At 41.8% G+C, this 14,638-nt stretch overlaps 1 protein-coding gene across 11 annotated transcripts in view; it reads left to right on the top strand.

Moving 5' to 3' along the window:
• The window catches only part of stxbp5l (syntaxin binding protein 5L), a 114,706-nt gene that overhangs the window by 97,005 nt on the left and 3,063 nt on the right, over positions 1–14,638 (top strand). For 3 of the 11 annotated variants that reach the window (XM_068572078.1, XM_068572081.1, XM_068572082.1), the window contains 7 exons: positions 3,076–3,243; positions 9,236–9,340; positions 10,488–10,727; positions 12,360–12,723; positions 13,020–13,185; positions 13,795–13,906; positions 14,121–14,341. In XM_068572078.1, coding sequence (XP_068428179.1) covers positions 3,076–3,243; positions 9,236–9,340; positions 10,488–10,727; positions 12,360–12,723; positions 13,020–13,185; positions 13,795–13,906; positions 14,121–14,341 — 1,376 coding nt within the window. Of the gene's footprint in view, positions 1–270; positions 325–3,075; positions 3,244–9,235; positions 9,341–10,487; positions 10,728–12,359; positions 12,724–13,019; positions 13,186–13,794; positions 13,907–14,120; positions 14,342–14,638 lie in introns of all 11 variants that reach the window. The other 8 variants (XM_068572076.1, XM_068572079.1, XM_068572083.1 and 5 more) reach the window with 5 other exon arrangements.

Raw genomic sequence — 14,638 nt, forward strand, 5'->3', positions numbered from 1 at the left:
AGAGATAGCTGGGAACACTGGCCTGGGAGCATGCATTTTGAAATATGCCTGCCGTGTGCAACTGCACCAATTTGCATGTTCTGGTTCTTTGGTTCCCTTTTGAGTGATTTCCATTATGTTTAGTTTGAGTATTTTTTTAAATTTATTTTGCACTTTTGTTTGTCATTGTTTTACTTAGATTACTCCTTCCATATATTTTTATTATTTATTTTTATATATTTTCATTTGAAGGGATTAACTGGTGCTTTGTTTCCTATTCTTTTGTTTCAGTAAAGGGACCCGGCAGAAAGTTAAGTCTGCCAACAGATCTTAAGACTGATCTTGGTACGGTAGGCGAAAGCCAGCAGTTTTCACTTGATTTCCTTTAAGCCATTTAGTTTTTGCTTTCATCATGTTTTCTAGGCTTTTATGTTGCTTAAGTAGTTTTTATTCTCAATCAAACCTTCTTCTTTCAGTTTCCTTGTCACTCTCTCCTCCTGTTCAACCAGCCCATGAGGCTGTCGGACTTAAGTGTTTGTCCATTTTCCCCCTAAGTGTATTTTTATTTGATTGAACTCTTCTGTATATGTTCCCTCTACATTTTGCAAGTGTTTTTAAAGGTGATTTGTAACTCATGCCCTTCTTTAAATTTGAGGTTTTCTATCGCTTTATCATGATTGGACCATCTTCTGATTTTACACAACCTTCCCTCCATTGACGGCCTTGCTCTACAGTGATTGGGTCACTCGCTACTACCTCTCTCATTGTAACTGGATCATTTCTCTCTTCAACAGTCTTTTCTTCATTTTAACTGGATCATCTGCATTATAGATACTGAGCGTCGTCCCAACCCCTCCCCTACATCTCTCCTACTGTACATACACATCACAATCTCAGGTTTCCCCTTCTCTGCTTCTGCAGACTCCTGCTTGACACATGCTTAAAAACTGCTGCTTCTTTAACACAAATGTGCCACTGCCTATATTCCTGTGACTTGCCTCATTTAATGACCTTTTTTTAATTGACAGGTTGTTTTTTTTTTTTTTTTTTTTAAAAAGGTGTTATTTTGTCAACCTTGTATTAGATTTAGTGACAGTGAGAACATTAACAAAAAAATGTAAATCCAACTTTGAAAAAAAAGTGTGGTTGCCTCATCACACATTTAGTCTGATTAAAAAGAGAGCGCTTTAAGCTTATTAAAATCCCGAGGAGGTTCAAAGATGCCCCTGAAGTGTCAATAGGACGCATGTTGTCATAAACGTGAGTGAATGAATAATTCATCTTTTAGCTTTTCAAAAGCTACAAAATGAAATGATGTGGTTACGGCAATATATTTCGTCAAAAAAGTCTGTTCCTCTTTCTGTGTGTTTGGGGGAGATATCTGTACAAATGTGTGTGTGGTTGACTGGACAAGTGAAGTCATCCATGCTCTGGGCCTGTGTGAATGTGTGTGTGCGTGTGCGTGCATGTGCGTGTGTGTGTGCGCACACGCACGCACGTGTTAGCGCGTATGCGTGAGTGTACTGTGCCATTTATTTCTGTTACGTACTTATTTCCTGCAGAACATCTAGGGGCAAGTAAATGATTTGCTGCTTCGCTTTTCTTTCTTATTTACGGTTACAAAACATGGAGACAGATACACGGTGGTGTCGTCATATTGCTTTGACATTGGTTGGTGCAATGTAACTTGCAGTTTTCAATCCCTACATTGCCTTGGTCCGTCCTGCAGTGAAACTAGATGAGTGTTGCACGTGGACCCCCGGAGTTTTTCATCTTCACTTTGAAATTGAATCATTTCTGCATCCACTGGCTGAACAGGATACGTGGATTTTATATGGCAGACATATGATCAGTGCAAAAATACTGAGCGGACAGTGACTAGAGAACGCTGTCTCGCGTGTTTACTAATTAGCACAATACTAATTATCCTCATGCTTCATGAGTCTCGAAGAGAAAACCAGAGCGGAAAGGTTTGATCACACCCTCTTCGTTTTAACTTTGGTTTTACTGCTACAGGAATGTCATTAAAGCGAACGGTAATGTTTTATTACTCCTCTCTCAAGACGAATGAGTAGGAGAGCACACAGGCGAAGGTATCATCAAGCTGTTAATTAAGGCTTTCTTGGCAGCATTTTTGTCTTGCCGACTAAACTTTGGGCAACAAAGAAGTGCACCCAATCCACACAATTTTGTTTTTCTTTGTCTCATTAATATGTTTTGGCTCTAAACAAATTATTTTGCACACTCACACACAAGCATGGTACATTGAGTAACTATGAAGTTTCCAACAGACTTGGTCCCTGAGGGGAGGCCATGTAAGGCAAGAATTACAGAATGAAACAAGTGTTTCCTGTCGCCACCATCTGTAGCCAATTGTGTGGCCAAAACAAATTTGCGTTAGAATTTCAAAACCAGTTGTACCAGATGTTTTTTTTTTTCTTGATCTTTTACTGTTCCTTTGATCTTCACCTTGTAGCTTTTTTCAATAGTCCGTAATGTTACAAAGCTACCGGTCTTAAAAAGAAATGTCTGCTGGAAAGAAATCCAGATTGAAAAAGAAACAAAGTGGAGATCAAATTAGCTGGTTTTTCTTTTGACTTTCATATCTCTTTCTTGGCACAGATGAAACGGCACTCACATTTTGCCTCTGCATTCTGCTCTCCTTTCTGTTGCCCCAGCCTCTCTTTCGCCTACCTTCTCATACTTACTTAATCCACTCTCCAGCCTTTTGTCACTCACTCTTGCTTTCCCTTTCTCCTTAACCACCACTAATTCTCCTTGACAATCTGATTTTCAACATTGGCTTGCTCCTCTTACACTGCAAAAATAGCCATCTTCATAGGTCATGTCGGATAATACTGAGTTAAAGTAATACTTTTTTTTCTTCTTTTTTTTTAAACATATAATAAAATATCCATATCGGGTGAGAAAGCTTAAACTATATCCTCGACAACTGCATTGTGAATAAGTAAAATGATCTCACTTTATTTGAAGATTTCTAAATGACATGAAGATGGATATTGCAGTCGTGGATTAGAATATGAAAGTTTTGTTTCCCTCCTTGTGTTGTTTGCTAATGCTTTGCCGTTGTTACAGATCATGTTAATGGACATTGCACTAGCCCCACCTCCCAGCCCAAGCCTCGCGTCCCGATGGGTCCCGAGGGGCCACGGCTTACCCGCAGAGGCCCTGGGCGACCGCCCTTCCGCAAGGCCCAGTCCGCTGCTTGCATGGAGATCTCTTTGCCTGTGTCCCACACTGAAGGTGTGTGCTTGTCTTCCCATAACTTCCATCCCTAAGCCTCTATAACATTCCCAACAAGTGCATGCCATCCTCCCACCCTTGGGTAAGTGGATTAAGTCCTGATGCATAGTAAACACAAGACAAGCGTATGCTAATGTAAGATAGCAGCATAAACACAACATACTGACAGTGAACGGTTTGCAGATACGCCAGCTAGCTGCATCTATGCCATGCAAGAACAGAAGGCTTGACAGGCTACGGGCGTGCGAGGTGTTAGTGAATGACGATAGCGTTGATTTCTTTCCAAATTGGCCGTACATGAACTTCATTTTTTGAAGCTACGATTGCACATGAAGTGATAGAGGATCAGCCAGCAGGTGCTGACAACTACTTACCAGACGAACACGATGCCTATTACTGCCGTATGTGCGTGTTTGCATTTATTTTACTTTAAACATTGAACTCTGCATCTTGCATTAGCATCACCTTACAACATTTGGACTACAGGTTCTGCTTCTCTTGAATGCAAACAATAATTGCATTGTGTCCCTTAACATTGTTGCTTGTGTCGACCGTGTCTGAGGCCTGAAGGTTGGTGCAATGTGATGTTTCAACCAAATTCATTTTATACTTCTTCAGTGTTTTTTCTTTTTTCTTCTCATTCTTTTTAACTTTAAAAGCAGCACTGATGTGTTTACAATGAATCGATTCTGGATATTTTCATTAATTTATTAGTTTTTTATTTAGTGTGGCCACACCCCTTTCTCATGATCCACAAACTTTGAGCCGAGGGAAGCATGTCTTTATATAGATGTTGTGTTTGTTAGTGAGTTTATTCTTCAAATGGGTATTACCAAAACATCCACTTTTCTGTTTGTTGTTGTTGTTTTACTATAATTGCCGAATTCAGTATACACACAGATGAAAGAGGTGATGAAATTGTACAAGACAACCGCTCAGGCATGAGCTGCACTCTGGCATTTTGATGGCATAATGACAAATCTGACATTTATTTTCTTTTATTTGAACTCAGTTCATTCACACTCCGATTGATCTGTACCATCTAAAAATTATTGACCCAGCTGGCTGTGTGTGTGTGTGTGTGTGTGTGTGTGTGTGTGTGTGTGTGTGTGTGTGTGTGTGTGTGTGTGTGTGTGTACATATGCCTTTGTTTAGGGAAAGTGTGCTTTTGTGGGTGTGTAAATATGTGTCTGTCTCTACCCAACAGGTGTTTCAGTGTTTTTATAGCTACTGTATGTCTATAGTATCAGCTGTTAACTTTAATTTAGCCAAACACACTCTGAAATCCTTGATACAATATCTTCCTCATTTTCAAAATGTTATGTATTGGCCCATCCTTGAAGATTTTATTACTATCTTAAAGAAAACATGGATCATTTTGTAGGCTTGTTGTTGGGTATATTCTGCCAGTCTGCCCTTGCACAACAAGTGGCAGCCAAAGTAAAAACAAAGAAGCATATGTCAATTGGGGACCTAAAATGACGCTCCCCACCAACGTCATTTTGAGATATTGACCTCGAAACTGACACATACAAATGTTCTCTGTCAGGATTGTACATCAGCATTTAATTACACAACATGAAATCTTATCCGGTCATGACCATAAAACCAACATCAATGCATCAATGCAGGGCATTCGTTGACATCCTCGGACAAAGATGATACCACGCTTTCATCTTAAAAGGACTCATGACAAGTTGGACATTTTATTTCTCTCTCTTCCAAACTTTCGGTGGAAAAATTCTCAGACAAATATTACTTGCTGTTTTTTATGTGAGCTGAACTTCAGGTCTTAACAAGGATTCACATTGCTGGGTGATTTTCTGAGGGTAGCGGAAATAAGACTGCCCAAAGAGACTGCAGGTTTAGGGAATGGATAATCCATAACGAAGTGACAGACATGATGATTGGCCCTGGAGGCAGAGAAGCTGTTAAGCACTGCGGTGCTCTAATTTAAAGTACGGATAGTGAAAATGTACTTTGCCACCATAAAGCTGCAGATTGTCATACAGAAAATAGCATGTGATAAAATGTACGTCAGTCAAAGACACACTGCAATCCACAACATCACGCTGCTTATACACCTGGTGCACCCGCTGCACTGCATTGCCTTTATATAGTGCTGAGGCGTCATTCACATTATAAACTTGAGTCTCTGAGGAGAGAACACGTTTAGAAAGCTCTGGCTGTGTAGGTCATTGTATTTACTTTTAGCTGGGGCTCTGTCAGACGAACAGAAAGTCAGGTCAGGTCACGCCAGGCTCATCTCACTGCTGGGAAGTCAATACTGACAGTTCCCAAAATGTCACAGTTACTAACAACACCCTGCACACACATCAGACAAAAAGTAACACGCAAGGGTTGCAAATAAGAGAATCTTCCCTTACATTTGTGTTTAAATATATATATTTTGGGTCAACACCCAAATGTTATTGTTGTGCCGACTTTAAAGGGGTTTAACAAACGTGCTGATGCAAAGTATTTATTCCAAATAATAAACAGGATCGGTGCAGTGCTGCTTTCACAGTTGACCCTTTAACACCAATTCTGCAATTCTGCAATTAGATTCACACTACCATCTTCATCGACCTCATTATGCAACAGTGACCTGAGCTGAGAGGGAAGCCGTTACTCATTAGCATAAGCTGAATGTTTTATTAAAGACACTACCGGGGCTACAGCTGCGTCATCAATGCAGACGATGGTCACTCTTTTTCAGTAGATATACCTCTGAAAACATCCTCATGAAACTGACTGTGATTGAACATGAAACTTTGAATTAGGACTTAGCGAGGTAGCAGTTTGATATTTAAGGTAACCAAAAGAGATAATCTCTCACACAGGTAGACAGAAATGGATGTACCTGTTACAGGCCATCAAACGTACTTGCTGTTTGAGTGGCAGTGTGCTAATCATAGGTTGTGTTAGCATGTCATTGTAATCTCTCAACATGAATGACAAATTAGTAGTATGTGTTTTGGCTGCATTAGTATGGCCATGCTACTTAGATACACCAGGTCATGACAACCTAGAGTTTTATTTTTTCAAAAACTCTGTGGGAGAGAGTGAGCCCCACGGCTCTTGCCTGACACTAAATAAGCTTAATACACTCGTCTGTCAGAGGCATAACCACCTTGCCTTTGTGTGCTCCAGCGGTCGACAATGCTTGTGTATTGCTGTGTCTCTGGCTTAAATCAAATTGACAACTATCATCAGTGTCCAAAACTTGACATGACATGACAACTGGGTCCCTTGTCTTTTGCGACAAGTGCATTTCTGTACAGAAGAACAGTGTGTTCGACAGGCACTCTCGGGTAGTGTAAAGAACGAATGCATTCAATGCAGTGAGCCGATGAATTTTACTTTTACCCTTTAAAATCCTCCTTTGGTCCAAAGACAACTTTAGCTGTTCACATATTTTTTGATCAGTTTTGATTAATCTGTTTAATCACTGATTTGTATGTCACTGGATGATTTTCAATGATCTGAAAACACAATGAATTTGGAAACTGCCAGGTGCAACTCGCAGGGCTTTATTTAAAACAATATTGAAGATATCATGCCCTTGGATTGAGCAGGATGTACGGATCGGGTAGGTAGTGACACTTGTTGGGTTTCCTGTGTAGTGTAAATGACGTCACATCAACGATGCATAAAGCGTCCTCGCCAATACCAGCATGTTAGGCGGTATCGAAGCCAGTTCTGATACTGGTATCAGCATTGGAACAAATCTATTCATGGGACTGTGGGACTGTAGAAATATTTGTTGAAACTATAGCAGTGCATTCTGATACGGTAGATATTTTATTCTGTTTTGTTTTCATTAAAACCCTCTACAGATTTTTAGAAGTTTTCTTAAGTGGAATGTGTTTGTGTTGCATCGCCTCTTTCTCTAGTGGGATCCATTGAATCCATCCCTTCAGAAGGTCGGCTGTAGTGTAGTTTTTTTTTTTTTTAAACCATAAATCAGATGCTATAAGATGTATGCATGTGAGAAGAAAAAAAAGAGAAAACTGAGAACATCCCTGGTCTGCAGCGACTTTAACGTGCATTTATTTTGTGCGTTAACAGTCGCTTTTCTCAGCAGACCGTTGCCTCTTCTCTATCTGCTGCCTACCCTCGGCACTGTTGTTTATCCGTTGCACTGGGTTACCACAGTGAAAAGCCAGCAGGTTCACTGTAGTAATTAAAGGTCAGCGAGCAGTGCAAGAGATGAGGCCAATGTTAATGAGGCCTGCATGCTAGGCGAGGGAAATGGCATGGGTAGTCAGACTCGATGTACAGTCAACATTTCCATGCCTCCCATCTTGGTTCGGCAGCACACCTATTAAATATTGAAGACGCAATTGTATAAGACTGTAAGCTTTGCCGTGGTTATACAACTGGCAGTGGATGTTTAAGAATTGGAAAATAGATGCGTTTGTCTGTTTGTCAGCATAGCGAGAGGAGTTGTTGTTTCCTCACGCTGTAACGCTGAGATTAAGTATAACTCACATGTTGCAGAATCACATAATATCATCAAGCAACAGCGATATTTTACTGTACCTTCGCACAGAGCTAACGTGACTCAGTCTCAGTGACTACCTGGCCAGATGCTGAAAAAGCTCCACACCCACATACACCTCCTTCAATGTTTCACCACAGAGATGATAAAAAAACAAACAAGCGTTAAAGCAGTGGACGTGTTATTTCATAGCTGTGTAATGCAAGATGTCCCTGGATCGCTGCAATAATTAACTAATCTTAATTGTTAAAATATAACATTTTAAGGTCAAAGATTTATTAATTCCCAATTAAGCTCACAAGTAAATCCTGGCAAATGTATCTGATGCAGAACATCATCTTTATACATGTTCATTGGCATTAAAGCACAGCTCGGCAAAACACTTTGTCAATGGTGGTAGATTGAATTTTGTGTCTGTCCTTGTCTCTACACTGTGTGGGTGTATGTGTATGTACCACTGTATAGGTCTAGCACTTTGTCTGTCTCACCGCTTTAGATTGTCTGGCTTCCCTTATCACCTCCTTGACACCGCCTCTAGTTCCCTGTCAGGGCCCCCAGGGGTCCCTGTGTCCTGTCAGAGCACCACTGTGCCTGACTTTCATTAGCCAGCACCCCACAGGCTCTGTCACACAGCGTAAAACACACCCCGGCGACACGCGGCAAAACCGAGCCGCTGCTACCCAGATTCACACAGCAAAAGGCTATTTTGCCACCGTGGCTGCCAGCGGCACCGTACAGCAGTGTTGTCACGATACCAGAATGTCTTTACTAAAAATACCTAACTGTATTGATACTGCTCCGATACTGTTGTAAACGAGACAAAAACGACATCAACCAGAATTTCTATTCTGATAGTAGCTTTTGTGCGGGAGTTTTTGTTTCCGCTTTGTGTTGAATTGGTTCTATATTTGACTCCTCACACCAGTTTTTGTTACCAGTTTGTAAACTGGGATCCACTCCAAACGTTTTTTTTTATTACAGCAGTATCAAAGAAAGCCGTATAGGAATTCGGTCCTTGTGCAACAGAGCTGCACAGCAGCTCGTCACTGACCACGCCGGATCACTGCGTAGGGATGCTTGTATAGGTTTCACAACACTCTTGCCAACGGTGTTTAGTTGAGCAGATGGTGCAGAAAAAGGGGTTTTAAAGAGAAGATGGATGCGTGAGTAGAGATAGTGTGGCCACCAGAAACATAAACAAGTGGCCTCTTTTTCAGGAGCCCTCTCTTCCTTTGTCTCTGTATATATTTGAAGCAATCGCTCCACACTCAGTTGGATCTTACTCTCTTTTTCTTTCTTTCATCCTCCGGTACTGCTGTTCATCTGTCCGTCTTGTGTGGTCTTTGGCTGGGCGGCTGTTATTGTGTGTGTGGGTGTGTGTGTGTGTGTGTGTGTGTGTGTGTGTGTGTGTGTGTGCGCGTGTGTCCGTTTCTTTGGGACACGGCGGGGTGTGGTTTGTTATATGGGGTTCATGTCGTGGGGCACAAGTAGGTTATGCATCCAGGAGGGCAATGCTTCAGCAGTTTCACGGAGTCACTATGTACTCCCACGACGAGCACCACACCACCGCCCCCTTCTGCTGGAGTGACAGAGGTAAGGGGCCTTTGGCCAAAAAAAACATCAACTGCTGTCCTGCTGATTATTACACGTCCGTCTAGTCAGTCTGTCAGTCCGCCCTGTGGGCCTGTTTCGTCTAAAACGTGCCGAGAAGTGCTTGCTCATGGTGATGACATCAATAACGCAGTGCATAGCATATGTTTTGCAGAGTTACACTGTTTACCCCCTGCCCATAAATAGTGGATGACCATTTAAACCTGTACGGATGGTGGTTCTCGTAATGCCCCGAAATTGCACACATTGAACATCTGTCAATTTTTTTTTTATTTTAGCCTGATGTGTACGCCGGGCTTTGCACCCATCTGTAGTTGTTGTTACATAAAGTCGGCACTCTGTAACATTAGGCCGGGCATGCAGTACTGCACATTGCCTGGCTCTAAATAATTCAGAAAGAAATGCAGCAATACAGAAATACTTTTATGATGGAGGACACAAATGGGTAGCACTCTGACAGAGTTAAAGGAATTTTTGTGTTTGCATTCTAGTGTGTGTCTGTCTGTAAATGTGTGTGTATCTATCTGCCTGTATATATGCGTGTGGGTTTTGAAAAAACTTGTATCGTGTATTTGAGTGTGTTACCAGGCCGCTGAATAGAATCTCCTCAGTACCGAAACATCTGTACATTTTCAATGAGAAGTGTGTGTGCACGTGTGTGTGTGTGTGTGTGTGTGTGTGTGTGTGTGTGTGTGTGTGTGTGTGTGTGTGCACGTGTGTGAGTAGGGTTGGTTTAAAAAGACGTGTTTGTCATGTTGTCTCTTTATAATGAATGTATCACTTTGCTTCTCACATCTTTTACCTTGTTCCAGTGTTTTACTTAAAATATAATCTGCGAAGAAACACACGTGACCTTTAGAATATTTGTCTCCCGTTCTCCTTATCACTCTCCTTCTCCTGACTATGTTTTTTTCTTTTTTAACGGCGTGTCCTGTCATACCACCATTCTTTCTTCTTTTCCCACCACGTTGCTGTTCCCTTCCACAACTCCTGCCACTCTTCTTTCTATTTCCTGTTTATCCCTCTCACTCCCTCTCTCTTGTCATCACTTGATGTCTCTCTCCCCCCTGCCCCTCTTGCATCGTGTCCACCTGTGCTGTGTTTCTGTGTTTGCCGGCTTCCGCTACAGAGAGCCGTGAAAACTCCTTCAGCCGCTCACGCAGTTCCAGTGTTTCCAGCATCGACCGGGACACCAAAGAGGCGATCACCACACTGCAGTTTGGAGAGTCCTACGGGCGCAAGGGTGACGCCCTGCCCACCCCGTGTCTATGGGTGGGCACCAGCTTAGGCGTGGTCCTTCTCATTCCAATGTCCATTCCCACTGACCACGAGGAGAGGATGGAGGAAACTGTGACAATTGGCCCCAGCGGTGAGTTCCAGTGAGACAGGGTTTCACCTGAACCACAGATGTGTGCACAATGTTTTCAAACAGGGATTATTACCAACATTTCCTCTGTGTTTTTTACTCTACAACCAATTAAATTTTTTTTCAATAATCTAACCAAACCTTTGGCTTGTTAATTAGTTTGCAAAGTTCCCACATCTGAGCAATACTTATGATACACCCTAAAATCCCATTAATTAAGCAAGTAAAGAACTTTAAACTACTTTCAGTCTTGTGAGTAGCAAAATTCAGACAAAGACGTAATGAATCAAAAGATGAAAAGGGACACCGCACAATATATATTGTTAATTGAAGCTATTCACTCAGCACTACAATGAAGCCATGAATATATTCAATAGAATTGTTTTTTCAATTCAGAGGCTATCTTTTTTCCTTGAAATTTAACTTCTTGCCTGTGTGGGTTTGAAGCTGTGATGATAGGTTTTGTGCTCCACATGACAGACAGACAATGTGGATTTTCAATGTTTGACTGTGCCTGATGAAAACAGTTAAATCTTGTTTCACCATTTGTCATGAATCTCGCACAGTGGAGCACAGCGGGATTTGGATAATAATGAAGATAGTTTCTAAACTTTTTGCCCAACTAAAAAATGATTCAGCACAAAAGATTGCATTGATTGCAAGATTGCATGTCCAGATTGCATTTGTTCAACTCATATTTAAATCCACTTTTGGCTAAATTTGCGGTTGAACCAAAGACAAAAAGCTAAGAAGTTTTCTCTGAGGACCAGATCAATGTGATGTTGACCTTAGCGTGCGTTTATTTCCACGCAATATTAACATAATATCACCTTCTGAAGTTAATATGGCCTGTTCGCAAACAGTTATTAATTTGTTTCTGACTACCCAACAAATACAGGCAAGACAATATTCAGTCCTAATTCATCTTATTTTTCCAATGTAGTTCTCAAAGTAGCTAGATCTTCAGCTGCTTAATGCTCCACTGTGTTCACCAGCTATTGCGAACTGTGTCTGTCTGCCGTTCTGTGCTGAAAGGGATTGTGCAATGATTGTATCTGAGCTTTTCCAGCTGAAAACAGCTGCATCTGGAGTAAGGTATATAACTGTGATAGGAAATAAAGGGACATTTGTTGTCATGGAGTACTCTGATGGGCATTTGTAATGCATTATTTTGTTTTTATTTCCTTCTGTAGTCAAGGACAAGGATAGATTTTGCTGCCTCTCTGCGTTTGTACTCAATATCATACTAAACGCAACTGAGCCTTTCAAACATGTCCAGAAACCTTAATGTCTGAGGACAAGGTCTCTTACTCGCAGATAAAACATTTGTATACCCATGAATCCAGTTCCTTTGAAGTGCTACTTGTCCTCTTAAGACTAAGCTTATTACTGGAAACTCACAATGTCATTTTCAAGGAGAAAGTTATAAAGAGTAAGGCAGGTATTGTTGAATTCTCTGTGAGTGTTTTTATAGTGCTCCTGTGGATTGATTTTCATGCAATAAATGTTGTATTTGACCACCTTTTTAGGATATTCTTGGAACATGGTGATGTGATATAGTATTGAAAATTGTCGTTCGTTTTAGACCTCATGCCTTCACTCTTTCCTCTGTTGATTCTATCCGAACACTCCCAGGCACGGTCCTGATGCTGAAGGGCTCAGTGTTGCACTTCAGCTTCTTGGACTGTTTGGGAGCGCTCATTCAGAGCCCCCACGAGGTCTGGCGGGACCCCAACGCCTCCGAGGACCCTGACCGAGTGCGGAAACGTAAACTGGTCCACTTTTCAGCATCATCCTCCCAAGACAACTGCGGAGAGGGACATCTGGCTGTGGTGTGCTCCGAGAAACAGGCCAAAGTATTATTGATGCCCTCACAGTCTTGCCTCTTTGTCCACAACATCACCGAGTCATCCTTTGTCCTGCAAGCCGACGTGGTATCTGTGAGCAACAGCGTGTGCCTGGCCTGCTTCTGTGCTAACGGACACGTTATGACGCTCAGGTATCTCAAGTACTTGTATATTTACCTGAAACTTACCAATTTACCTGAAATAATCAGGATATACTGTATTCTCAATCTTGATGTATTGTTTCTGCTGGTTAACTGTCTTTCAGATGAGGGCAACACAATTACTCATATAATAATTGAGGTTACAGTTCAGGAATAACTTCTTTCTGCTTGGTTTGATGTTATTTGGTGTTACCTTTATTCTATGTTACTGGTATCTTATTGTGGTGTGGTTGACTTTGCTAGTTATTATGATACAAGTGTTGTGGTGTTCTGTGCTCTTCCCACAGTTTGCCCAGTCTAAGACCGCTGATGGATGTCAATTACCTGCCTCTGACAGACATGCGGATTGCAAGAACCTTTTGCTTCACCAACGGGGGTCAGGCACTATATCTCAGCTCCCCGACTGAGATTCAGAGAATTACATACAGTCAGGAGATGTGTGACAACCTGCAGGTATCCATCTATTTCTCTTCTGTATTTACAATCTATATACAGCTGCCTCTCTCTGTGACATGCAACATCTCAGGATTTAGCTTTTTGTTTTAATGAAAGGTATATGTATGCTGTGCACTTAACTGTAAGACCATTCTAATTTGCTTAACTTGGGCTCTGAGTTCAAAGAAGTATTGGTGCAGTTAATAAGCAGGTGCCATTATTCCCACCCTTTGTGAAGCACGGAGCTGACAGAGGCCATTAAAATAAAATGGCACACCTGTCATGTGTGGTTTGAACGCAATTGGGTGGATCGAGGTGTGTGTGTGTGTGTGTGCGCGCAGACTTAGGCTTATTTATATTCATAGCTGTGTTTATTCTTCAGAGCCATCACTGCACATGCACCGATGATAACGGCCAGTGGAACTTGTGACGTGGTGCTGCCATAGTGCCACCTGCTGTACAGCAACAGCAGTTACTCAGATTATGGTCATGGAGGAAGATTTGTCACAAAGTTGATAAAGAGAAGACTGTAGACAACAACAATCAGCAATACAGTGCTGATTCAGAATTGGAAATAATTGTTTTAAAAATGTATTAATTGTTTTTCTCTATTTTCATTCATTTCAGGAGATGCTGGGGGAGCTGTTTACACCAATAGAAACACCGGAAGCCCAGAACAGAGGCTTCCTAAAGGGCTTCTTTGGAGGAAATTCTCATAACTTCGACAGAGAGGAGCTCTGTGCGTTTTTTCTCTTTTTTCTCTGCATGAACGGTTTTATTCTGAGGTGGAATCCACCTGAAAATGTCACATGTAATTACAGAAATAAATCAATATCTCAATGGAACTGAGTAGCAAAGGAGCTAAAAGCTCATCATAGCCAGAATAGTGGCCCAGAATTGGCTCCATTTCTATGCCCGCCTTCATTTTCCTTTTCACCTGGTGTTGTTGACAGTTGGTGAGGCAGCAGCTGGGAAGGGTTCTCGGAGTCTAGCCCAGCACATCCCTGGGCAGGCGGGGATGGAGGGCATGAAGGTGGCAGCTAGCGGAGTCGTGGGTGACCTGGCACGGGCCCGCATTGCTCTGGATGAGAGAGGCCAAAGGCTTGGGGAGCTGGAGGATCGAACTGCACTCATGATGACCAGTGCAGAAACCTTCTCCAAACACGCTCACGAGGTAAAACAAAGATTATTAAGAATTCATGGAACTTGTTATAGACAACTAATAAAAGGTGTTGTAAGTATATTTCTTTACAAATGCTGTTGTGCAAGTGGAATCTAATTAAAGTCACATTACGATGAACTGAAGCAGAAAACGATTACCTCACGGTTGCACCACATGACCCTTCACTAAGCCCTGCCCTTGGTAGTTAGCCGCTTCTAACGTCTGTTGTCGCTGGCTGATGCTACACTTCGATTGGCTGGTCCGCGTTTTGGGCGGGACTTGTCGATGAGTGATATAATTTATTTAGAA

Source organism: Clinocottus analis, unplaced genomic scaffold (genome assembly GCF_023055335.1).
Source record: "Clinocottus analis isolate CAN_PGR_092001 unplaced genomic scaffold, fCliAna1.0.p SCAF_12, whole genome shotgun sequence".
In the NCBI taxonomy this organism is placed as follows: Eukaryota; Metazoa; Chordata; class Actinopteri; order Perciformes; family Cottidae; genus Clinocottus; species Clinocottus analis.